The 25,549-nt window shown below is 45.3% G+C and overlaps 1 protein-coding gene and 1 long non-coding RNA gene across 2 annotated transcripts; one reads left to right on the top strand and one right to left on the bottom strand.

Moving 5' to 3' along the window:
- The first annotated feature begins 1,379 nt into the window (after window positions 1-1,379).
- Window positions 1,380-3,030, top strand: LOC117765899. Its single transcript, XR_004614640.1, has 2 exons — window positions 1,380-1,561; window positions 2,357-3,030. It is a non-coding gene; the product is annotated as an uncharacterized LOC117765899 (long non-coding RNA).
- On the bottom strand, window positions 2,559-23,043 carry cacng3b (calcium channel, voltage-dependent, gamma subunit 3b). Its single transcript, XM_034592484.1, has 5 exons — window positions 22,179-23,043; window positions 21,158-22,037; window positions 8,976-9,059; window positions 6,361-6,501; window positions 2,559-4,604 (listed from the first exon to the last, which is right to left on the bottom strand). Exons 2-5 carry the CDS (start codon window positions 21,372-21,374, stop codon window positions 4,093-4,095), a joined length of 954 nt encoding a protein of 317 aa, XP_034448375.1. The 5' UTR covers window positions 21,375-22,037; window positions 22,179-23,043; the 3' UTR covers window positions 2,559-4,092.
- Window positions 23,044-25,549: the final 2,506 nt, after the last annotated feature.

The following is a 25,549-nucleotide window of genomic DNA, read 5'->3' as shown; positions in this document are numbered from 1 at the left end:
AAGACTATGACCCCTGCTCCCCGACTCTGCTCCCATCGATCACCCCTCACCCTTTAATACATTAATTACTATAATATGTGACAGAGTCTTTTCATCCTCTGCACAGTGGCACCTTTAGAATAGAATAATCTTCTTTTTTTTTTACTAATAATACAATTATTTGTTGTTGATATCAGAGTATCAAAGCTGTACGTATGGTAGTAATAAGAGATAGACAGAGGTCTCGTCTCAAAAAGCACCCTGTGCTCTATTGGAGTAAACATCGTTAAAAACAGCACAGGCTCTCGGGCCCACGCTCCCTTGTAAGGCGTCTTAAATGTAGCAGTCGAGTGTCCCTACAGAGAATAGAGATTAGGGTGCCATTTGAGACTCGATTAGAGATACAGCAAATGTAAGCACTGGAGGCGGATGGATATGGCATGCATGGTTTGAAAGGTCAATGCTGACATGGCTCATGGATGGCAGTTCTGAACTTTGACCCCCGGCAGACCCTCAGGATCCGAGGGGACCTTGATGTGCGGAGCTACATAACTACTACTGCTGAGTCAGTGCGCGGCTGGAAATCCAATGCCCGCAAAAAAGTCTGTAGAGCAGCGAAACCTATAGATCTATAAGCTAACCTGGAGGCCATGATACACAGGAAACACTTTGAGTAATATTTGGCATCAAGTGCAGTAAGCGGTATGTTGCTAATATACGTTTAATCCTTGAGCTAACTCAAATAATTCATATTAAAAATGTTATCCTACCTCTGCTTAAGGCAATAGTCTTCATTTCTAATTATTCACAAAGTTGCCCGTGTAACCTAAAGGCAGCCCAAAAGAACTAAAGGCCAACCTGTTGCTAACACGGCCTAATGAGCAGACGAGTACAGTTGTCGCTTTCTATCTACCCCACTTCCCCTTTTGCGTGAAGCATGTTTCGTCGCCGGTTAGCTATTCAGCTGTTTTAAAAACAGTTGTTCCTGTGCAAATGTACTTTGCCATCCCTTCCCGCGATCCGATATAACACCCTTAACACGTCATCTCTGCAGTGCTGAGCATAAAAAGCCCTTGTGTGCTCCTGTCCTTTAAAAATTAAAAGCCCTTGCTCGGAGAAAAGCATTTTTTTTTTCCCCTTTCACAGCCCATGACAACTGCTGATGTTGTAGTTAGCTTGCAAAATTAATATTTACACGCGAAGGACAGCGAGTGCGAGTCCATCTCGATGCACGTTTGTCCCTTTAAGCTCCCTTTATGGCGCAAAAGACAGGAGATAAAACAGCAGCGTCATAAATTAAACAGTGTGACTGAGGTTGGAAACATCTTTCGGTATCAGGGTGATAGCCCGACTGTGTGGCCGTACCAGCTCGGCGTTGTTCCGTGTTTAGTTTGTACAAAATAGTGCAATGATGGAAACAAAAAAAAAATGCATTTTCTCCTCTACACCCAGAAAAGAAGTTTGAGAAAAAATGCTTTTACTTGATATTCGTGCCGTCTTCCTGCAACATGTTTTCTTGCTTTTTGTTTTATGGCTATTTTGGCTCCTTCTCTCTTGTCCACAAAAACACGTGTGTGTGTGTGTGATTAATTCACCTGAAACCAGACACTATCTGTTGCAGTGTTGCAAAGTAACCTGTGGTTTTTAGGGAGTTTTCTATGTGTTGCAACAAGCTGGGTTAGAGATTTCTGTATCAACAATTTGTCAACAGTTATATTGGACTATTAGAGGTAGTGGTAGATTACCAGTGAGGAAGTGGCTGTGCACATAAGCTACTTATACAGTATGAAGTATAATCATACATATACGAGTTAAGTGATCAGTTGCCAGTCAAAACAGTACAGATTCAGTATTTAACAAACCTGGTCATTCAGATTTGTGTATTTTTAGAAACTGTCACCTAATTTCTCCACCAACGAACACATTTAAGTTCTTTAATACACCACTGCGTAAACTGGAGGTTTGTGTGCGCCTCTCGTCTCTCCTCTTATCTCTCACTGTCGAATTCATTAGATAAGCGTATGGATTCATACGCCGCCAAATCGTAAACCTGCTCCTTGCTTCATCCTCTGCTCTGCAGGGCCGTGATCACACGGGCAGTAGAGTCCGCACACAAACACCTTCCTCACCGTAAATCATCTCATGTTTCTGATCTAGTTTTAAAACAGAAAATCAAATCCTGAAATGCTTTTAGTCTGTAGTAGTATGTCTGTTTTTTCCTATCCCATCCATGGAGTATGTTTATGTGTGTATGTTATAAATGGAAAATGCATTGATGTCTCTCCACAATCTGGTATGGTAGGTTTTTTTGAAATATGACAGAGCAATGACAGCCTGTGCATGTCATCGCTAAGATACCCGTGAAAGACATGTTTAGGTGTGTGTGTGTGTGTGTGTGTGTGTGAACGTATGAGGGAGATAAAGAGGAGGAGAGGCTGTGAGTGACAGCTGAATGAATGAGCTACACATCATCCTCGTAATGCAGCTCCATCTTTCTTTATGTTGTTTTGCCACAAGCAATCTCACTTTGCACCAATCCTCCACCGGAGAAGAGAGATGTGCACTTTTTTAGAATTTCTCAGTGTTTATTTCTGCAGCTGAAATTTCTTTAACAATTGTTTTTCCAGCAAGAAAAGACAAGTTTATATTTAATGAATCTGATCGATATTCACTAAGAGGTAGTGGGCAAGCAATAAAAAAAAAAAAAAAGAAGAAAAATCTCTTTGTCTGTTAAATGTGTTGGGGATTTTTTTTTGGCTCTGCCTTTAAAGCATATTCACAGCTCAGTGGTCTCCCCTCCACAGCACCCTGAACCAACAACCTCAGGAAAAACTAGTCTACGAGCGACACAGACGGAAGACGGGGGCTAAATCTAGTGGCGTGTGTCCCTCAGAGGACGGAGAAGGGTGAGAGGAGGTGCGGAGGTGTGCGGAGGGTGGCAGTGAGGTGACTGATGGGGCTACACAGAAAAATGTGGAGGGGTGAAAGGTGATAAGTGAAGGCAGACAGACAGACAGACACGTATTTGATCATCTCTTTAAGCTTCAGGTGAAAAATAAATAAGTAAATCAAGAGAAGACTTGTGTGCCCGAAAAACAGGAGTAAAAGGAAGCACCAATGATCTAACATTACCATCTAAAAGAGATTCATTAATTCTGTTGAGTTACACCGTTTCCCCCGGTGACGGCTAATCTGCAGTCAGTATGTACTCAAAAAGAAGAAAATCAGTATGCAGGTTTAACTACTGACCTGGGATCAGAGCGATGGGGGCAAATGTTACCAGGAAGGAGCTTAATTCAGTTTCAGTTCCGTTTTTTCGAAGTGAGCGTCTCCATGATTAAATAAAAATCAATATGAAAGGAGTATATATACAATATGAGTAGAAATAATAACTAGTGCCACAAATGTGCTGCCGTAAAATGGACAAACTGCATCTTCACTTTTATGTTTCGAATCCGGCTGAACTGAAAATGAACCAAATCCCCTTTCCTGAGGTGTTAACGTCCTCACTTTTTAAATAGCATCTTAATGAGAGAGACAGCTCAGTGCCTTAAGGCCTGTTCCCTGCACTGATCCGGCTCTGCTGCTATCCAAAGGGTCCGGAGGTCAGAGGTCAGAGGGTCAAAGATCACACAGGGTCTCTCACCTCCTCCCTCTTCTCCTTTACTTCACATTATTCTCATTTGTAGGAGAAGTTGCCCCGGGACTGTAAACCACTTACGATATGCTTTCAAAAAACGTTTTTTTGTCGAGTTCAATCCTGTTTCCCCCTTTAAAAGCCAATTTATGAACACAAAAGGTCATGAGCATAAATTGAATGTGCCTTCACGTGTAAGGAGTCACAGGTACAACTACAGTGATATGTGGTAAAGTGGAGCTGGGAACAACTTCTCCTTTTCGAAACTCCCCCTGCTACACACACTGAATCTCTCACAGGGCTCAGGATTCACAGTTCAAAGGCTAAAAGTTCACAGTTCACAGTCGAAGTTTATCAAACCCCCTTCCCACCCCGTAAACCCTGCGTGGCCCCTGCTTTTGCTCGCGCCCCCCGTGTATTTCTCCTCATCCTCCACTTTGATACTCTGATTGGGTGATATCTGCAGCCAGCACCTCTCAGACGGGCGTGGTCCTGCGGTTGGGGTCCTTGTTGTAGTCTTTAGTGAGCGTGCTGCTCTGGAGGAACTCCCTCTCCGAGTTGAGCAGCCCGCCCATGCCGCCGCCCGGTTTGGTGCCGGTGTTGCCCGGCTCGCGCGGGTTCAGCGTGTACATGGGCATCTCGGAGGCGGCGGGCCCCGTGTAGCCACCTTTCCCCAGGGGTGAGGCGTCGCGGCTGGGGGCCTCGGACGAACGCACGCTGGAGCGGCGCCGGAAGCGGTAGCGGTAGGAGGGGATGCGGCTGAAGGCGGACTTCTTGATGAGCTCGGTGCGGGACTTGGCTCGTTGCTTGCGGTGCTTCTCGATGAACATGTGCACGGCCAGCACGCCCACCATTTCTGCCATGATGAAGGAGAGGGCGCCAAAGTAGAAAGACCAGCCGTAGGAGTAGGACTTCTTGCTGTCGCTCTGACCCGGGTCGCCCGAGTTGGCGGAGATGTAGACTATAATTCCAATGATGTTACTGAGGCCTGAAAGAGACGAAAAGAAAGATCAAATGTCCATATCCCTCTTTCTTATTAAATTGTTTTATTGTTTTTTATTCTTTTGTGAAGCACTTTGTTGAGAAAGTGCTTCACAATTAAATCCACCCATCAAGCTGGAGCTTTTACCAGCACGCTACTGGTAAAATGTTCATCATGTTCACCATCATATTATGGCCCCTGTTACATTTGCTAATTAACACTTAAGTCATGACCAGGGAGGTGGAACGTGGGGCCGATGCCGTCGTCCATCACAGGTTAGACGATACAAAGGACGACGCAGTAAAGAGTGAAACGGAGAGAACAGGTTTCGAGAAGAGAAGTGATGGAGAGACGGACAAATAGAAAAAAGAAAAGTAAAGAGAGCGTGGCATCGGAGAGAGAGAGAGAGAGAGAGAGAGAGAGAGAGAGAGAGAGAGAGAGAGAGAGAGAGAGAGGGAGGGGGGGGGGGGGGGGGGGAGTGCAGCTCGATGGAAACACTGCAGAGAGTCATTGCACACAGCTGGGCTCTCTTATTCCATATCATTAGTCCACAGTACAGTGTTCATGCAGTGTGGTGGAACGCACAGAATGGGGACAATTAGCCAGCTGTAATTAACCAGAATCAGCCCCACACTATTGTGGTAAATAATTACCAATTTGGCTTCATAAATTTACGACAAATCCTAATGGGACCCTACACATCCCACTGAACAGCAATTATAGCCTTTTGTGTGTCAGGGGCTAGAGCATAAGTGTGTGTGTGTGTGTGTGTGTGTTTACGACAGACTGTAAGTGTCAGCATCCATGTGACGGATTATGTGTGCGACTAGGTGTTATGTGTGTGTTTGCTCTCTCACACGTCACAGTGCATCACAGCGGCATCGTGGTATTCTTGGGGATTGATTAATCAGCTGCAGTGCACAGTTTCAACGCTCTGTGTGTTTTAGATGCCTGACGGGCTCCTTCTACAAATATTTGAGTGTTGCATGTCCTCTGCTTCAAGTGGCTGCATGGTCTCACAGGTACACACACTCACAGAGACACACACTCTCAGAGACACACAACGTAGCCCCCTCGTCGCTGTCTCGGATACCGTGACCATCCTTGTATCTCAATGCTGGCTCTAGGTTCTGTCATGGTGATACAGTAGAGTCCCTGTAAACTTTCTGCATCTAACTCTGTGTTTATTCCTTTCTGAGCGTCCAGGTTGTGTGTATCTGTCTCGCTCTCTCTCTCTCACGTTGTCTTCAGGGCCATCGTCTGTCCTGGGACCTCTCTCCCTCTCTCCCTCTCTCCCTCTCTCCCTCTCTCGACTGTTGGAGCCTCATTCCAGATGTTAGGGATCCTCCAGGAGTCCCAGCCTCCTCCTTATCTCTCTCCTTCTGTGTGTTTGTTTTCCTCTCCCAGAAAAACGAAGGATGTCCTTGAGTTCGCCTTTTGTATGTTAGTGACGTTTGCTCTTTAATTTACGTTATTAAGAGAAATATTTGTTTTTATAACTATTACAGTATAATTATCAGCCCTTTTTGTTGTGGGGATATCAGCGTAAATATATCTGGCAAAAGTTTACAAAATAAAATGTGTGGTTTCTGTGTTTATGGTTTTAAAAAGGCTTTAGTAAAGAAACAAATGCCTTTGTGCTTGGACCTACTTCTTGTTAATATAATGGTGCACTGATGATCGACTGCACTTCCCAGCTATACAACAAGTACAGAGACCCATATTCACACAAACACACACACGTGCGTGTGGAGACACTAACCTGCGGAGACGAAGAAGATTCCTGCACTGAGGATGACGTTGTGTCGGCTCCGGTAAAACTCACTGGCGGCCACACAGAGCCCCCCCAGGAACAGCAGACCCACACTCATGATGGGGAAGATACTGGAGGCACGCACAGCACCTGCACACACACACACACACAAACCAAACCACAACATTAAAACATGGTGCATTTCAGGCTCCACAGAATGAAACTGATGATTCGTGTTGGAGCTGCAGAATGGAAGAGGGAACTTTATGACATTGTGAGAATCCAGTGTGGAGGGTTTGATGCAACAAGCACATATATATCAAAGTATACGTCTGTTGTTATTGTGTGTATGAATGTAGTCTCCAGAAGTGTGTGAGAAAAAGAAAGCACCCTAGTGATTTCAAGGTGGAAGATGAGAACTTAGAATCTAAACAGAGAATCACAGGAAAGAAACAATTATCTCTCAGTTTTGCATGCGCTCCTTATTTGTATTAATTTATTTTTACACCACGTTTTGCACTAATATCTTTATTAAATGACCCTAAAATGAATTAAAGATCTACTTTCTGCCATGTACCAATCTTTTATCTACAATTAAGGTGCTGCCTGTGATGAATAGCATCATTAAAGCCTTGCTATATTATAATTTTAGTAAAAAATAAAATCTCTAAATCGTTGATGCTGCTTTTCTAAATTAACTCAATTCCAGCTTTATGGTAAATCTGCTGGTTTGTTTTGTGGCAGCCATCGACTGTATATAAACATGACTGCTCCCCAAAGCGTCTTGATCGCCACCTGGTGGCTGGCTGCAGTATAAGTCATAAACCTCGCTCCCCTCCATGTTAGTGGACGGGACATGGACCAAACTAAAAAGTGCACCTCTAATAGGATTTTTGTAAATTTAGGTAATTATCATCATAAATTTTCCAATATGTTTGGTTTTAATTTGTAATCTAATGAAAGGGATGAAACATTATGATCGACAGCTGAGACTCGATTGGTCGAGGGCACGTATCAGCGGGACCTCGGTACAGTGGCTCCTTCCCCCGATCGCTACATCACAGTTTGCAAAATGGCAGCGTTTGTGTCCAGGATAATTTGGTTTCATTTCCTGATAGTGGGAGGAAGTGGAGACGTGTCATCTGTTTGTTCACAGACTATTCAGAGTCACAATGTTAATGTGGTTGAGAGATTATGTATAAAAGGACCAAAATTCCTACAATCCCAATTTTTCTTAAACTCTCTTGAAGATGAAAGTCTCTACTTTAGTGTCAAAGTAAATGTTCCATTTTAAATCCACTGTGCTGCAGAAACAATGAAAAATGTGTCACTTACTGTACACACACACGCACACATGCACACTTGAGACATGCACAAACACACGAGCCAGCGTGCTGCCACATGCTTCACTGAGTCTGAATCCTGAACATGTTAAAGCATTCAGAGGACTTGAGAGAGAGAGAGAGAGAGAGAGAGAGAGAGAGAGAGAGAGAGAGAGAGAGAGAGAGAGGATGAGTGGATGAGGGGGGGGGGGGAGGAGAGATGGATGTAGAGCAAGAAGATGGACAAAAACCAAGACAGATGGAGAGTCGCACTGACACATATGCAAGGCAAAAAATACGAAGTATGAAAGCGAGGCTGCAGTTGGAGTGAGATCTTTGCCAGGACCCCATGTGTGTGCACGATGTGACAGCATATTGACGGATATTTGCAAACAGCTTGTCATGCAGAACAGAGATGTGCGTTTCTTTCTATTTGCATATGTTTATATATTTTTAGAACTTGCGGTACTTCGGCGTATATCAGCGTTTTCCAGTATTTAACGAGTCACTAATTGTAAATGTAATTTCTTTAAGCCTTTGTCTTATTACATTCCCTAACATATCCTGTGTGACTGACAGCTGCTGTGACCAATGGCGTTGTGCGGTTGAGTGTACAGACCCCACCCCAGTGGCCCACACCCCTGGGCTGTATGAAATGCCGGTCACTAGGTTCCCGCTCCCCATTGGCTGGCCGGCTCTGAGGCCTGCGATCTAATTGGCCGCCTCTGGGGATGTTGTTCTGTGTTCAGTGGAGCAATGAGAAATAGGCACAGGCTAAATCTGTTTTCTCTTTCTTTCTTGTTGCCGTTTTCTCATTCTGTCCATCTTTTCTCCATGTTTACCGAGGGAGGAGAAACCGAGAGAGCCTCCTCCGCTCGCTCCGTCTTTGTGGCCGCATCATTTTTTACTTCTGTCCTATTACTCTTTTGATGTATCTTGAAATAACAAGGCGCTTCCTCTTTTATTCTTTGTCATTTTCTTATCAAGGCAATGTCTTTTTTTTCTTGTTCTTCTTATGTATTTGTAGATAAAACTCCAGCATCTGTTTATATCTCCTGTTCTCCCCATTTCACCCTCTGTCCATCCGTCTTGCTTGTTTCTGCAGGTGAAAGCTGAACAATACACACAGGGTCTCTGACATCCATCTATTCACTCTGCATTTTATCTCGTCTGCAATGATTTACTCGGCTGTGTGTACATGACTCAAACCACCAATAGTCCACGTACACCATGGATATCCACACGTGTGTCAATGCCTTGTGTGTGTGTGTGTGTGTGTGTGTGTGTTCATATCAGACTTACGGAGGAGGTATTCAGCAGCATCTGCTTCATAGTCAGCATCTTCTGGGAAGTGATCAATCTTCTTACACACTCCTCTGAATGTTCCTGCAGCGGAGAAACACAAATCCGTTCAGTTCAGATCTTTAATGTCACACAAGAGGAAAATCTGAGTGAGTGAAATTCTATTTCTGCTAATTAAAAACAATGGATTTACAGCAGTCATTACAATTTGGAATATTATTAACCACACAGACAAATCCTCAGTGGAAGTCAACATCGATCTGCATTAACTCGTTCAATCCATCATCCTGGTTTTCAGTATTTTATCCTCTAACAGTCCAGCTGCAGGTCAGATGTCTGCACATTTCTTTCTTGAGCTCATTTTCTTGAAGGTGTTGTTTTCTCATTGTCGGTGAATCAAAAGGAGCAATTAATAAATAGATTAAATTGAAATTGTGAACATTGTCTCGACATGAAATCAGCAGCCACTGGCTGTATCAGGTAAGAGGAGCAACTACAGTCACCACTACTGTCTTCAATTGAAATAATGAGTCAGATGTGTTTTTAATTAAACGACTAATCAGATGAATTGTGTGTTTGATTTAAGGACATTTACATCCTGTACACAGACATGAAATTACATCGAAAGCAGATATAAAACTAGAGAGAGAGAGATAGAGAGGGGGGTAGATACACAGAGAGAGAGAGATAGATAGATAGATAGATAGATGGATAAAGATAGAGAGATAGAGAGAGATAGAGATAGGGGGATAGAGATGGATAGAGATAGAGGGATAGAGAGACTGAGAGAAAGAGAGATAAAGATAGAGGGAGAGATAGACAGATGACAGATGATGCAGGGCTGTAGCCTTCAGGCTTTGTGTGGGAAACACTAATGAAAAGCCTTATCACACCCAGCACACACACACACACACACACACACACACACACACACACACACACACACACACACACACACACACACACACACACACACACACAACTTTGAATACAAAAACACACACAGCTTCTAAAATGCGACATCAAGTGTACACTAACACACACGCGAATCAAGCTCATTAAATTGATACATGAACACGATCAATCATGGATGTAAGTAAAAGCCTTCAGCCACCTTTATCTATATTGTTTATATATGTGTGTCAGTAGAGGTGGAGGTGTGTGTGTGTGTGTGTGTGTGTGTGTGTGTGTGTGTGTGTGTGTGTGTGCGCGTGTGTGTGTGTGTGTGTGTGTAGTATTGACTAGGATGCAGTCTCCTACGAGCGTGTGTCAGGCAGAGTGACTCATTCTCCTCAAACACACACGACCATACTGTATGTGTGTGTAAGTGTGTGTGCACTGCGTGTAGCTTCATTCCCACCCATCATTCAGACCCATTCGCACATGGTCAACACCACAGGGGATATGAGAGAGAGGAGGGTGGGGGGTGGGGGGGGGGGGTGAAAGGAAGATGAAGGCGGATGGAGAAAGAGGAAGTGCTGGTTGAAAGAGGTGCGGTGGTAAAATGGCGCGGGGGGAATTGGAGAGAAACGGGAGGATCGAGGCTGCTGATGAACAAATGAACGACTCAACCTAATTGCTTATTTGCATATGAACAAGTTCTTTCCAGGAGCCACATTCAGTGAAATCGCTCGCACGTCGATTCATGCAGCTCATTGCAGTTGTGGTCGTAACTTTGACACTGAAAAGTACAGTCTTTGATATCTGGAATTTAACAAAGTTATATTCTGTAAAAATTGGGTAAAAAGTTTTGTGTTAATTAAAGTCTCAAGGACAAAGCTGTAATTCGACAAATACACAAAAGTACAGCGCAGAGATAATCTTTGCACAACTGTTTACGGCTGAAAATCCACATCTACAGGCAAATTTAATATAAATATGACTATATACATAAACTTTGTCTTTTTCCAATTACAAAAGGCTGAAATTCTCTGGTTCTGTTTAATGTTAATACTTTCTGATTGGTTGCGTCAATTGAAAGCCTTAAATAACACTGATAGTATCACAGATTAAAGGCAAATTCAATAACACGCCTGGTGTTATTCTGTATTTGGTTATTGACAATAAGCCCCATTTAAGGGCCTAAATCAACTAGGCCCAATAGTTCCCTTAAGTGCAATCAGGCTGCCCCAAATTTCACACACTCATAGATATTGGTTCCCTAAATATACCCGATGAAGATGATATTTTCAGATGAGGACTTAAAACACATTAGTTGTGTATAAGTGTGTAATTCTTGCCAGAACGAGTGATCAGAACAGTCGACTTTATCTACACTGACACAACTTTTCATTGAGGTCAAGTTGTTGTTGGTCTCAGTCTCTTTCTGGGAGTTGTTGACAATGAGAAAAGGGCAGAACGCTGCTTTGCTTTATCTGATCATGTGGCCTTGTGTAATTGGATGATAGAAGCAGTGCGGAGTCACAGAAGGTAACTGAGACCTTAGCTGCCCCTGCCAGACACATCAAGGTGTAAAGCATCATCAGTCAGAGCTCTGCCTCGTGTTTGTCAGCCAGGGAATTCATTATAGCTCCTGCCTTTTAAACGGACGGATTTGTATTGAACCGTTCTGATTTATGGAGCAAGAAACGGCCTCACACAATGACACGGAGAATAGGAACAGAGAGATATACGGCTGCTTTTATTTCACTCTCGGTGGCCTAAATCACGGCCGAATAAACACAGCGTAAAGTGGACACACACAAGAACACACAGACACACTAATAACACACACTGAGTGTCTCTGGTGATGACACACTTCAATAAAGATTAGCTTAACAAACACACACACACACAAACACACACACGCATGAAAAAGACAACAGCTATGATATGGCTATATATTAATTAAGTGACAACAAGCAGCCGCTCTTCACTGTTTTCCACCTTCAGCACCTTCACAACCTACTTCCTCTTTACAATGTCAGCACACGTCACGTGTGTCTGAACTGACCAATCAGAGGCTGGAAGGGCTTGGACTCAGGTACAGGTGAGTGAGGCAGATTCAGTTAATCACTTGAACTGTTGTAAAGATGCTGGAGTAAATAATCAAACCTGTTAACATGTAAAATATAACTGTGTGAATATAAATCTGTAAATACTTAATGGAAGCTGTGGATGGTTTTAAACTGAAACTGCAGGAATAAAAGGTGGTTTTACAGCAAGAGAGCTCACATATAGTGTTTTTATGGATTAATGAATATTGCTAGTGATTAAAATAATGTGTTCTTCCTAATAAGGTCAACAGTCGGACTCCTGGTGTCCATGTAAACATAGTCACTCTTCCCTCAGTTAGAGATAAATCCTCACAGTCTCGATATGATCTCATCTGACCAGAAAATAATTGGACTTCTTGTTCAGTGGGCTTGAACGGTCTGGAATCGAACATCCACTGAAAGTAATGTGCAATATTTTTCATACATTGTTCCACCCACAGTGAGGAACTAGAAGAAACTGCCCATTCCTTCCATTACACATTCACTCGAACACACACTGACATGCTGCGCATTTCTAATCACGACCGACTGTGTCACACTGTTGTTTTGTTCCTCTGAGGTCATGTATCACTGGTTTTCGGGCCATTTGTGTGTATGTACGTGCCTGTGTAGGTGTATGAATGTGTGTTAAGGACATACCTTCCTTTTTTTTGGTCTAATTAACTACAAAACACATGAACACACACGCACACACACACACACACACAGCACGCGCAGTGGGAACATCTATCAAGAGACATTTGCCTAACAAAGGTCAGGGTGGCCCGAGGGGAGCTGCAACTACAGCCGCAGAAAGGCATTATGGGTCGTGGCCAGTGGGGATGGGAGTCCAGTGTGTGCATGTGTGTGTCTGTATGTTTTATCTCATGTGGCACAGGGCTTAGTTTCTCCTACTGGGCCGAGTGTGCTGCTCCTGTCACTTACATTCAAACGCATGCACACATACGAACATGGCTGCGCCCCCTCGTGTACGATTAGAAAGCACGAAGCTGTGAGCTCAGAGCATTAATGGAAGAATAAACAAAATGATAATAATAATATTGAAAAGAATAATGTGAACATATAGGCCTCATTAACTGTTATATAACCTTTTACCATTTATTACCGCTGTCATGGAGGTTATGTTTTCACCCCGTCTATTTGTTTTTATTCATCCGCATGTACGTCGTCATATCAACTCTGACAACTCGTTTGAATTCAACCAAATCACAAATGTAAGTCAACTGTGTTGGTCTAGTTCCGCTGGTAAAAGTACAAGTGATGTAGTACGAATACAAAACAGTGAAAAATACTCAACGAGAAAACATAGAGCCTGAATCAAGGTTAAAAAGTAGACAAACACAAAAAACTGTTTGTCTACATGCCCCCATGATTGTGACGCTGCTTGTCCTTGAAACACACACACACACAGACACAAACACACACACACACAGACACACAAATGTTGTCTGCTGGTTGAAAATGAACGCAAAGACTTTGTATGTTTAACTACACATCCAGTGGTTTTCTTCATTTGCTAATATGAAACCAAGAAAACGTAATTTTTGGGACCATCTCAATATCAGTCGACCTTGTTCTCAGACAAGCTGCTAATCAGATGGCGTGAGGTCCAAACGCTGCATGTGAGCGGCCTGTCTCCACACGGCCACATGCGCACACGGCCACATGCGCTCCGGACATAAAGGGTTTTGTCAACTAGAAAACAGAAGAGGAAGGAGTGAGCGAGGGAAAACGGGGAGGAAGTTGAAAAGCAGAGCAAATTGGACTGCTTGTTTCCTCAGAGCGCCTCTGACAGCTCAGTGTGGGTGACTGTGCCTCTTCCTCTCGCTCGCTCACTCGCTACCTCGCTCGCTCTCTCTGATTACCTCGTTCCAGGCGAAGGGAAAGAGAGAGAGAGAGAGAGAGAAAGAGAGGGAGAGAGAGAGGCTAGTTTCCACGGTGATGGCTGATGAAAGAGAACGAGACAGGTTCTGCTTGGTTGCACACCTGTCCTCTTTCTCTCTCTTCTTTCTCCTTTTTTCTCTGTCTGTTCTTCCTTAAATCCACCCATGTTTCTCCTCTCTCTCTCTCTCTCTTTCCCCAAAACATCTGTCTGTTCCTGTTTCAAGTCTCCTCATCAAGCCTCCTTTACCCTACCTCCTTTGCTCTCCTCTCGTTCTGAAACATCCATTCATCCCTTTTCACTTTGCCTCATCCTCTCTTGTCTCTTCTCTCTTTCATGCACGCTTGCTTCTAGCATCCGACTACATTGCACGGCCAAAAGTATGTGGACACATGACACCCGTGAGTTGAACGTCTCATCCCCCCCCCCCCCAAAAAAAAACATGGGACATTAATACGTTGCCATAGCAGCGTCCACTCTTCTGGAATGATGTCACACACTGTTGCGGAATCTGGCTGCACTCGGCTCTAATTCTGCGTCTGTGAGGTCAAACGCTGATGTTCACGCCTCGATCTCCGTCTGAGACCAAAAGCAAAAATCCTTCCACACCAACCATAGAAAAATGGCATAGCTACAAATAAAACAAATTAATGAAAGGCTATAAAAGATACAAAGATACAAAACTTCTAATAATATTTAAGTTACAATCCTCTCCCCCCTTTTATCTCTCTTTTCTTCGTCTCTCTCTCTCTCCCCCCCTCTACCTTTACCTCAGTGCCGCCCTGTCAGCTGATTGTTTCTGTCCCAGACACGGTCAAACACCCAACATCTTTAATTAATACCCATCTCCCTGTGCAGTGACCTCATTTTTCACTCCGTCCTTCCTTTTCTTACCACCAACCTCCTGCTTTCTTTGCTCTCTCCTTCCTCCCGCAGCCACCTGGGGATCACTTTGTCCCCGTCCGTGCCTAACACCCTCTCCTCTCTATTACCAGGTGATCATTTAGATCCCCGCCGTGGCCACTCGCTCCCCAGAGATTCAGCTGAAAACCGAGGACATGCACGACTCATCCATCACTTTCCACCCACCCCCCGCTCGCTACTGTTTCATTCATGCACGTTCTGGTCTCATTCATGCTCTGCCTCCATCCTCTAGCCCCCCCCCCCGCACTTCTCTTCTCATTTCCTGGATTTCTCGTGCCCATTTATCACAGGGGGGGAACTTAACCTCCCAGTACACCTGTGGAGACGCAAACACTCACTGCAGGACAAATTCCAACCTGACCACATGCACACACACACACACACACACACACACACACACACACACACACACACACACACACACACACACTGTCGCTGTCCTGCACGAATACTATAATACATTAAAGCTCCCTTCACTTGACAAAGAGCTTATTTACACATGTTATTAACATGTCATTTGGATCCCACCGGCTCTCCGAGTCATGAACAGGACTTAATTTCCTCTACCTTGATTTAGCAAAGACTGTTTTTGAAGGGAGCACAGAACGTTTCTTTTTCTGCACATTAATATCTTGTCTCTTTGTTCCAGTCTTGTCTTTTTGGAGAGATGCATTTCTTCACTCATGCTTTCAATGATATGTATGAAGTTGCTTTGAATTATTGTAAAAAAAAAGATGTAATTTCTGTAAGTTTTGAAGCTTTGAGGGTTATTTTCATTCATAATTCTGCTCGATAAGAGATAAGACACGAGTGCGTCCTGTTGACACCATGCTGGTCTTGCTCATGTTAATTCTCTGCAGTTTCAGGTATGTGGCTTTAGCCGCGGTTAACATTTGCCTAGAATAACAATGTGCTTGTGTTCATTATTTATTCATAATTACGAGGAATCTCTTTGAATTTTGATCCAGCTTCTAAATCTGAACCTCCTCAACTCTGGATACCTGTTCATCTCTCTTCAAACCGTCCAATCAGAAGCCTTCTTGCTAACATCGTGCTCCATTCCCTCACAATCACCACCAGAGTTCAAAAACACCTCGTTCATAAAACTGCTTCCTTCTTCTTCCTGCTGGAGTCCAAGTGCCCACGTCTATGCCTCTGTTCAATACAAGGTTCATTCTAATCTCTTTCTCTAAATGTCTTTCCTGACTGAAATACGAGCTGCCATACAAAACAGGAGAGATCCCACCAGTTCCATGTTGAGACCACGTGTAAAATAAGTGCATATATGTATAATTTTACTAAAGTTAAAGTTAAATAGATGCAAAAATCATCTCCACCGGATGATTCTGGAGGCTTCCTCCCTCGCTCCCCGTATTTTAAGCAAACTGTGCCACAGGAAAACGTTGTGCACGCTATATATGTGCAGCGCAGTACGTATGCATGACTGCTCCATACATTTACTGCAAGAACACCGCATACACGATGTTCCTCCACCCCCCACCCCCCCACCTCTCTCGTTCTATCTCCCCCTCCGCTCGCTCTCTGATGTCGGGCAGAGGACAAGCCACATGTACGCCAGTCAGAAACATCCATTTGCTGTCAGTTTATGAGGCATTTATGAATTATAAAACTGTGACAACCGGGGACGCAGGAACGAGTGAAGTGGGGATAAGATGGGCAGAATGAGAGGAGACATAAATGGTAACGTATTCCCTTTGGTTGCACTATTGTGTGTGTGTGTGTGTGCATGAGGGAGGATTTGTGCATCTGCATGTTTTTTTGTGTCTGTTGCATGTGTGCCTTTGTGTGTGTGTGTAACTGTGCGTGTCCATGTGTGTGCATGCACTGACTTTGTGCTGACATTGTGTTTATCTGGGTGTACTGCTCCCACGGCTGTTCTTATGTGGTGGCTCGGGAATATCCAAGAATTTATCAATTTATTCATTCAATTACAAGTGTGCATGTGTGTTTGTGTGGGTGTGTGCGTGCATGTATGTGTTTCAGTGTGTATGTAAATGAGAGTGTGTTTTCAATACAGCCTTATACCTGCGCCATCTGGCCCTGTAATAGCCTGCTATGCCCTCCAGAATCAGATGATTGTGTCTGGCTGCAACAGACACAAACACACACACACACACATGCAGAGACGACACACTCCAACTTCAGGCAACGTTTTTAATGGTAATTGAAAAGTTTTCTTGCCCCAAAATTAAATTATGTAAATGATATATCATGCAAACTACACTTCCTGTGAAGTTTGACCCCTGCGCACCCTCAGCCCTCAAGAAAGAATATGACATGTTTGGAACTGTGCCTGTTTGCTGGCGTAGAGGGAGCTAGAGAATCAGGGGGGAGTGGTTTCAGTTTTATCTTGGTGTGTGCAGCAGCAGCAGCAGCAGCAGCAGCAGCAGCAGCAGCAGCATGTTTGGCCTTTGTCTTGTTAACATGCAAACCAGGAACAGGCCTAAAAATAACACCTGGGTTTCGTTCAGAGCTACAAGACTCTGCAGAGCAACAGGTGCTGCATGGTCACTGGGTCCAGCTGTTGGGGTCAGTAAACGATTTCAGGTGCTTTTAGTGTGTTGAGCTACAGCTGGCTTTAGGAATGCAGTGTCTGGTGGTACAGACATAAGTTCATGGCAAAAAGGTCCAAAGTTTGGATACCAGTTGGGACGGGGTCTTTCTATCTTTCATTTCCCTGTTCTCCCTGTGTTTGTGTCGGCTTTCTCCAGGTACTCCAGCTTCCTTCCACAGTCCAGAGACATGCAGACTCAGGTTAGGTAAATTGACTCTTGCTTGTCTCCATATGTCGGCCCTGTGATACGCTGACGGCCTGTCCAGGGTGAACCCCACCTTTCGCCCAATGTCAGCTGGGATTGGCTCCAGCTCCAGCCCCCCCACCGACCCTTAAGAGGATAACTGGCATACATAAGGGATGGATTCATGGTTCCCAGGCGATATATCCTTGTTTCTTTGGTGAGCACCACCTGTGATTCTCTTGATCTCGTTTCTACTCTTGTGTTAAATAGAGAAGGTGCGACCGTCTTTGTGCTGAGCTACGTTAAACCAAAACTGTTCTAAGAATCACACACACACACACACAAACATAAAGTCACACATTTCCTTTCAAACCACAGATTTGGCACTTTTCTAATCCAACTGTGTGTTTCCAGGTTTTGCTTGCCTGAGATGGTAGACAGATGGCAGACATGTTGCAGCGAACAGATTTGGTTGTTCACAGTGTCAGCACCCGCTAATATGGGAAACACTCCACCAAGCAATTTGCAACACGTACAGTATGAAAACAACCAATTATCAAGTTTTATAGGTTTCCCTCGGGTTTGACTCAAGGTTTGGAGACAAGTGATTCGAGCTCCTGCCGACATAATAAGCCACATTTTATCGTTGTGTTGCAGCATCTCTGCCTCGTCGGAGCTCCCACGTGGAAGGAAAACAGGATCACACGTCTACAAGCTCAGGAGAAACACCCACCAGTCTCTGTGTTTTCCATCTTCATATATTCACTTGTTGTCTTTGACTTGCTTTGTATGTTCCGATCCAATTAAAGTGACGGCCTGTTCACCTTCATATCATCCATCTGATTTATTTTGTCTATATCTATATTTAGTCACTGGCCCCTTCATCCTACATGTTCAAACTCATGCAACCATCCGTCCATCATCTGTTCCACTAGTCCTCTGAGAGCTGGAGCCAATCCCAGCTGACATTGGGCCAGAGGCGGGGTCTAAACCCATAGACTGTACATGAAGAGGGCCGACATACAGAGACAAACAACCATTCACACTCACATTCATATCTACGGTAAATTTAAAGTCTCAGATTAATCTAACCCCAATCTGTGAGTTTTTGGACTGTGGGAGGAAGCTGGAGAAAACCCACACAAACACACGGAGAACACACAAACAGAGGGCTGGGATTCGAACTGGGAACCCTCTTGCTGGGAGGGGACCATGCACCCCTTCCAGGATTGGAAATGTTAGATATTCCAGTCAAGGCATGTAGAGCTAAAAACTGAAGATACTGTAGAGCTGCTTCCAGACATGCACTGAACTCCGCAGATATAACCCCATATTTTCTCTGGAGGAGGTGCATGTGTGAACGCAAATGTCCGAGTCAGAGGCTCTGCAGTTTCTGTGAACTTTCTCTGCCTGACCTCCTGGTATAAAATCCGTAGAAATCCAGGAGAAGTCGATGTGACAACACAGAAGGGGATCCCACTGGATTCACCGCAAGCGAGTTGGGGTGTTTATGGCGCTTCTAACAAATATCTCCAGGTGAAAAAGCGGTAACACACACGTAGAAGACACCGACGTGTTTCTAATGATAAGAGCTGGTGTCGGGTGCTGTAAACATGATCACGTGATCTCTGCAGCGGAGTTAAAACGTCACTTCCTGTCTCTGCCTGCTGCACCCGGCTGCTCCACCTCTCACCGGAATGATGCAGAGGATTTGTTGCTGTTGGGAACGTGTCTGTGAAGCTCCCACTGTGTTGTGCATGTGTGAAAGGAAAACTCTGGGTAAACTCCGTAGCCGATTCTCCAGATTCTACCCGCAGGTCATGTCTGAAAACGGCTGTAACGTCCCTAAGTGCCACTGGAGTTACATTTAAGCTTATTTTGGCTTTTATCAGCTCACTTAAATATATCTGATTGCACTACTGACTTCACTACAGAAATTATATTGATACACTTGTGACTGGCAGCAGTTCTCACAGGTTGTAACAGCATTTCTGGAAAGTGGAGCTGACTTTCCCTCCAGAAATACAAAGTCATCACGTGTTCCCACAACAGAACATTCTCCATTTTCCCAATGGCCAGTGAGCTTCCTAAATTCAGTCTGTTATAGAAGTAATGAGGTAAATCGGGGTGTGATGTGGGAGTGTTTGCATAAATCAACAGGTCCCTCAACTGTGGCGGCTGCCAAACCGACACCTGATCCCAGCACCGCCCAGGTGACTCCCCCCCCCACTGCCCAAATCTTTGTCTTTTTCTGGCTCCCAACAACGAGACGATAACGTGGCATCAAAAAGAACAAATTCCTGACAATGCTCGGTGCGAGACCCAGGTACTTGTTAGCACTGCAGCTGCCTGGCTAATAACACCGCCAGCTGTCTGTGTTTGTGCCTGTTAGTGCTTTATTTGTACCTTCAGCTATAAATGCAGCGTGATGACAACCAAACAAGAGCAGGAAACTATCTTATTCTATTCTGTGGCAGAGGAGAGGGATGCAAGAGTGAATTCAGGGAAAAGGACAGCTTCTTAAGAACTGAGTTACAGGGATTATGGGATGCTGTCAAACACACACTCACACAGAGGGAAACACACACACACACACACACACATGCACGCTCCCCAACTAGGCACACCAAAGCTCCTCTGGTGTTAGATAGACAGAAGCAGACAGTGTGTGTGTGTGTGTGTGTGTGTGTGTGTGTGTGTGTGTGTGTGTGTACAGATATCTTTGTGAGGACCATTTTGAGTATAGAATTTACAGAATGAGGACATTTTGAGACATTTGGGCTGTTTGGGGAAAGTTCGGGTTAGGGGAAGTAATTAGGGTTTGGTATTTATAGGGTTAGGGCGGCTCAGGTGGTAGAGCGGGTCGTCCACTAAAGAGAAGGTCAGCCCCCATTCCGCATTTGCCGAAGCGTCCGCGGGCAAGAACCCTAAATTGCGTGATGTGGGATGTGCTGCAGAGAGATGCACTGTATGAATGTGTGTGTGGGACAAGTGAGGACATTTGGGCTGGTCCTCACTTTCTGTGGCTGCTTGGAGGTTCAGACTTGGTTAGAATCACTTGTAGGTTATGGTCAGGATAAGAGTTATGTATTTATAGGGTAAGAGGTCGTGGTGACAGAGTATCAGAGAGAACGCGCTCCACATATTTGCGTGTGTGTTTGTGTGTGTGTGCTTGAACTATATACTACTATATATTCACCATTCTGAGCATATAGAACTTATGGAGTGAGGACATTTTTGGAAAGTGAGGACATTTTGTTTGATGGTTAAGACTTTTAAGGGTTAGTGTTAGAATTAGGGTCAGGGTTAAGCGGTTAGTTGTGATGGTTAAGGGTTAGGGGCCATTGGGAAGGCAAAATGCCAAGGTCCTCACTAAGATAGAAGTACAAATGTGTGTGTGTGTGTGTACTTGTACGTGTGGCAGGGGCAGAGAACTACTAACACACACACACATGGATAGACACTGCTGGGAAAAAGACAGACAGAGAAAATCAGACAGCCACAAACACGCACACACACAGACAGATGCAGAGAGACATCTGTGTGTGTGTGTGTGTGTGTGTGTGAGACAGACAGACAGACAGACAGACAGACAGCCGGGCGGTCAGACAGATCACGTACCTTCCAGACAGCAGGTTCGCCACAGGCCGGAGTGCGTCATCACCTCCTCGTTCTTGCGGCTCGTGTCGTTGTCGCCGCTGCTCTTCACGCGACAGACCCCGCGCGAGTACAGCCAGTAGTCGGTACCGACGGCGATGGTCATGAGGCTGAAGGCGGCGAACGCGCCCACCGTCGTCACGAGCATCTGGACGCCGCGGTCACACATCAGCATCTTCATATAGGCGGCTCCTGTTTGTCTCTATGTGTCTTTTCTTTTGTCGTTTCCTCCTTCGCTGCTAGATTCAGCCTTTTATTTCCTTTATATCCCGCGAGACTTGGGGAGTCGGGGGGTGAGGTGTTCAACAGACAGGCACTCGGAGATGGATCTATAAATATAAATATATATATAAAATAGAAAAATGGTAAACTGGGGGGGGGTTTATAAGCACAGGGAGGAAGATGAAATACTTGGCTGCCTCGTCCGTGGAGTTGACAGGAGGCTCGTGGCAAAGGGCGGGAAGGTGGGGGGGCGGCACGTCACTTTCTCGCGCATCAAAAACCGGTTTTCACCACCACCGCCACCCTCGTGCACACGCACACACCGGGGGGGTTTCACGACCACCGGTTGTCCTCGACTAACCGACGCTGCCCCCAGTCAGTCAGGGTGACGGCGACACCACATTCTGCCTCTTCCCTGCGCGTAATTCGTCGCACGGTTACGCACGGCCAGCTGCGCAAAGAGCCGCGTTATCCAGCAGCAACCAGATCTGCTCCTCTTCCTCCTCTTCCTCCTCTTCCTTCCTCTCTTCCCTTTCTCAACTTCTGCCGCTGCTCCTCCAAAACAGCTCCCTCATCAATCTGTTAACCGCTAACAGCCAGGGTCTGCGTGGGGGGACTCCATCTTTAAAAGAACAACAACAACAATAATCATGATAAAATGGGGTTGGTTTGGTTTTCCTCACCGACGTAAACCGCTCGTCAATGTGTGAACGGAGGGGATCTAAACCCCGGTTCCACTGAGACACACCAGCCGTGGACTCACCGCTGGGGAAGGATCCGCTCCGGTGTCTCACAGCAGCAGCAGCAGCAGCAGCAGCGCCAGAGACGTGAGGCGGTGCAGCTGAGGCTTTTTTTTTTTCTCCTTCTCCTTCTTCCTGTTGAATCACTGAATGAATGGAGGATGAATCAAGGCCATACGCGTCGGTTATGGAGAGGGAACGGACGCTGGCCGAGATCCGTCGTGTGTTATCCACTCCAGCTGTTGACTCACTGACATGTTCTCAGTCCCTCCTCCAGATGTGCGCATGGGAGCTGCTGCCCCAAACCGTCGCCGATATTTAATAATAATGATAATAACAATATTAATATAAATCTGTTCTACCAGCGGTTATCTGCAGTGAGGAGACGCATCGGTGTTTAAGTTAGAGGCACAAAAATAAATCTCCTCCGTGCGGGATTCGTCAATTTCCTCCTCGCTCGCTCTCACCGCCGGAGTTCGACCACAACCGGGACGAACCGGTCCATATACGCCGCCTGCAGATGGACCCTCTCGGTCAGTTACACCCGCTTGCTCCCGAGGAAAAAAACGTGCCCGTTCCTGCGAATGAGAGGAAAAAATGACAGCCGCCCCCTCCTCCTCCTCCTCCTCCTGCTCGTCTTCCTCCTCCTCCTCCTCCTCGCGGGTCCAACCAACACAAACTAAAACTAAGCGCGCGTCTCCCCAAACTCCGCCTGAGGCCGCACCGCTCGGCTCGGATTGGACTCGCGGGTGACAGCGGCCCTTCTGGAGCTAATCCGGCCCCGTCACCTCCGCGTGTCCCCGCCCACCGCCGCAACGCCGTCGGTATAAAACGCGGGTGGATCTCCGGCAGAGAGCGGAGAGGATGTTCGGAGTTTGAACATCAGCACCGGCAGAGACGCGTCATTTTGTTGATGTATAGTCACACAAAGTTCGTGAGGACAGCGTCACTCACTGTGTTGACATGTTGGAGCGCGCACGCACACGCGCACATGCTTCATATCAATATCATATGTTCGACACACGTGTTCACCGCGTCTCTAAATGCAGATCTTCCACTTTGTAGGCGGTGCTTTGCCGCTGCCGCTGCCGCTGCTGTGCCGCGTCGCTGCCGCTCCTGGAGAGAGAGAGAGAGAGAGAGAGAGAGAGAGAGAGAGAGAGAGAGAGAGAGAGAGAGAGAGAGAGAGAGAGAGAGAGAGAGAGAGCGCTGTCCGTGGTGCTGAACGTGTGAGCGGCCTGGAGGCGCTGTCCTTGGTCCTGAATCGAAGTATATTAACGTATTAATACAGTTAACGTTGTATTATTGTATTATTATCCAATGTATTATATAATTACTATTGCATTATTCTCTCTCTCCTCTGTTCTCGGCCTTAGTGGCCCCTGCACCGCACTGATTAGTTAGAGGAGAGTAAGAGATAGAGAGAGAGAGAGAGAGAGAGAGGGGGGAGGAGGGTGGGTGGGTGAGTGGGGGGGTTAGGGGAGAAAGAGAGATTGGCAAGCGATGCATGAAGAATCGCGCCCGGGAGAGAAGCAGAGACGCCACTTAAAGAGCCACGGACCGTTTTTAATGATTCCACTCCAGCGAGGCTTCCACACAAGGCGGTCTGAGCTTCACAGTTCACTCCACACACTGAAGAAGAACGCGTGCATGTGTGTGTGTGTGTGTGTGTGTGTGTGTGTGTGTGTGTGTGTGTGTGTGTGTGCACGAGTACGTGTTCAGCCTATGTACTGCAGGCATTTGTATGTGTTTATGTCGATGTTCACGTGATGCTCTCATGTGCAAATGTGTGCACATATAAGCATGTGTAAATGTCTTTATGAGGTGTGTGTGTGTGTTTTAAAGCTCATTGTATTGTTTAAGCTATGAAGTGAAGCCTGTCCTCTCCACTGGAGACCAATGACAGGAGGACAGGACTGCAGGGAGGAATAAAGAAACGTACCCTCACTCTCTAATTGTTATTTGAATGTGTTTATTTACTGGTAGCATGTTTATTTATGAATGAACACTCACACACATATAGCTGACAAAAGACAGACACATGAGTATTTAATGTTAGTACAGTGTTTTAAGATGATCTGTAGATGTCAGTATGTCAGTACCTAAGTGCCATTCCACATTAATTAAGTGACTGATGAATTGACTGTGTGAGTGACTGGCTGATGGAATGGAGGGTTGTTGTAGTGACTATGAAATAAACAGAGGAGGAAACACGGGAATTAAAGCTACCGTAAACAAATATGGAGAAAGAAAAGTGAAGAGAGTGGGAGAAAGAGGGATTACAGATAAATAAATGCATGAACAGATCAACAGAGCGCAGTGACGGGTCCTATCATCCTTCTCACTTGCTCTGCCAGTGTGTGTGTGTGTGTCCGAGGCCCTCGCTGCCTGCGTTATCTCACAAGGAAACTCATTAACATAGAAATGACTTCAGGAAGAGTACAGCATTTCACCTCTGGTGAGAGACAGGAGGGAGGGAGGGATACCGGAGAAAAGAGGGACGAGGAGTGACAGCACATGACGAGAGGAGGGAGGAAAAAGAGGGGAAGAAAAAGGTAAGAGACACTGTGGTGGGAGAGGGTGAGTGGACGAGTGCAGCGAGGAGGGAGGAGAGGGTGAGGAGTGGGAAAGGATGGAGGCAACATATGAGGATGGACAGATGGAAGAAGACAGAGGGAAGATAGAAGGATGTGGTGGAAAGGGAGAAGAAGAAAGCACTGGATTGAGGCGAAGAGAAGGAAGAGACTGAGTGACAGGAGGAAGGAAAAGCGATGCAGCGATGCATGGCTGCTATGTGCATATCTCCAAGAAAGTATATTTATACCATAATAATTAGTTTTACCAAATATCTTCTGAAGAAAACATAATTGTGTGGAAACATCAGAGACAAATTACATAGTGATCTATTCAAAATGTTGTTGGGGTTTGGTTTTGACTTTTGTCGAGGGAAGCAGTTGTTGAAATATCTCAGCTGTGTTACACATCTCTCAGAACATATTTGCTGTTATCACTTCTAGGAAACGAGAGAGAGAGAGAGAGAGAGAGAGAAAATAATTTAACCGTTAATATTAATGAAAGTGAAGGGCTCCCACCGTCACACAGAGCAGCTGTGACACTTGTTGCCTGTAGGTGGCAGACGTGTGAGAACTGCAGCAGCTTTTGTGCCTGTAGATGGTGCAAAACTGTTGCTGCTGTTACATTTCTTGGCAGTAGGTGGCGCAAGTTCGAGTGAACACCCATTTAAGCACTTTCAAGTTTCACGGCAACATTGGTTTCTATAAAAATTTTTCTGTCTCTCTCGTTTCCATCGTGTCAGCGGCTGACAGCAACTTTTCTGAAAGATACAGTATTGAAGTTTATCAATAGTCTAAATACCATTTGGCTTATGGGCCTGGTG

This window comes from Hippoglossus hippoglossus, chromosome 8 (assembly GCF_009819705.1).
Source record: "Hippoglossus hippoglossus isolate fHipHip1 chromosome 8, fHipHip1.pri, whole genome shotgun sequence".
Lineage (NCBI taxonomy): Eukaryota > Metazoa > Chordata > Actinopteri > Pleuronectiformes > Pleuronectidae > Hippoglossus > Hippoglossus hippoglossus.
Note: the sequence above shows the minus strand (reverse complement) of the source record. Positions and strands in the feature narration are given on the sequence as shown.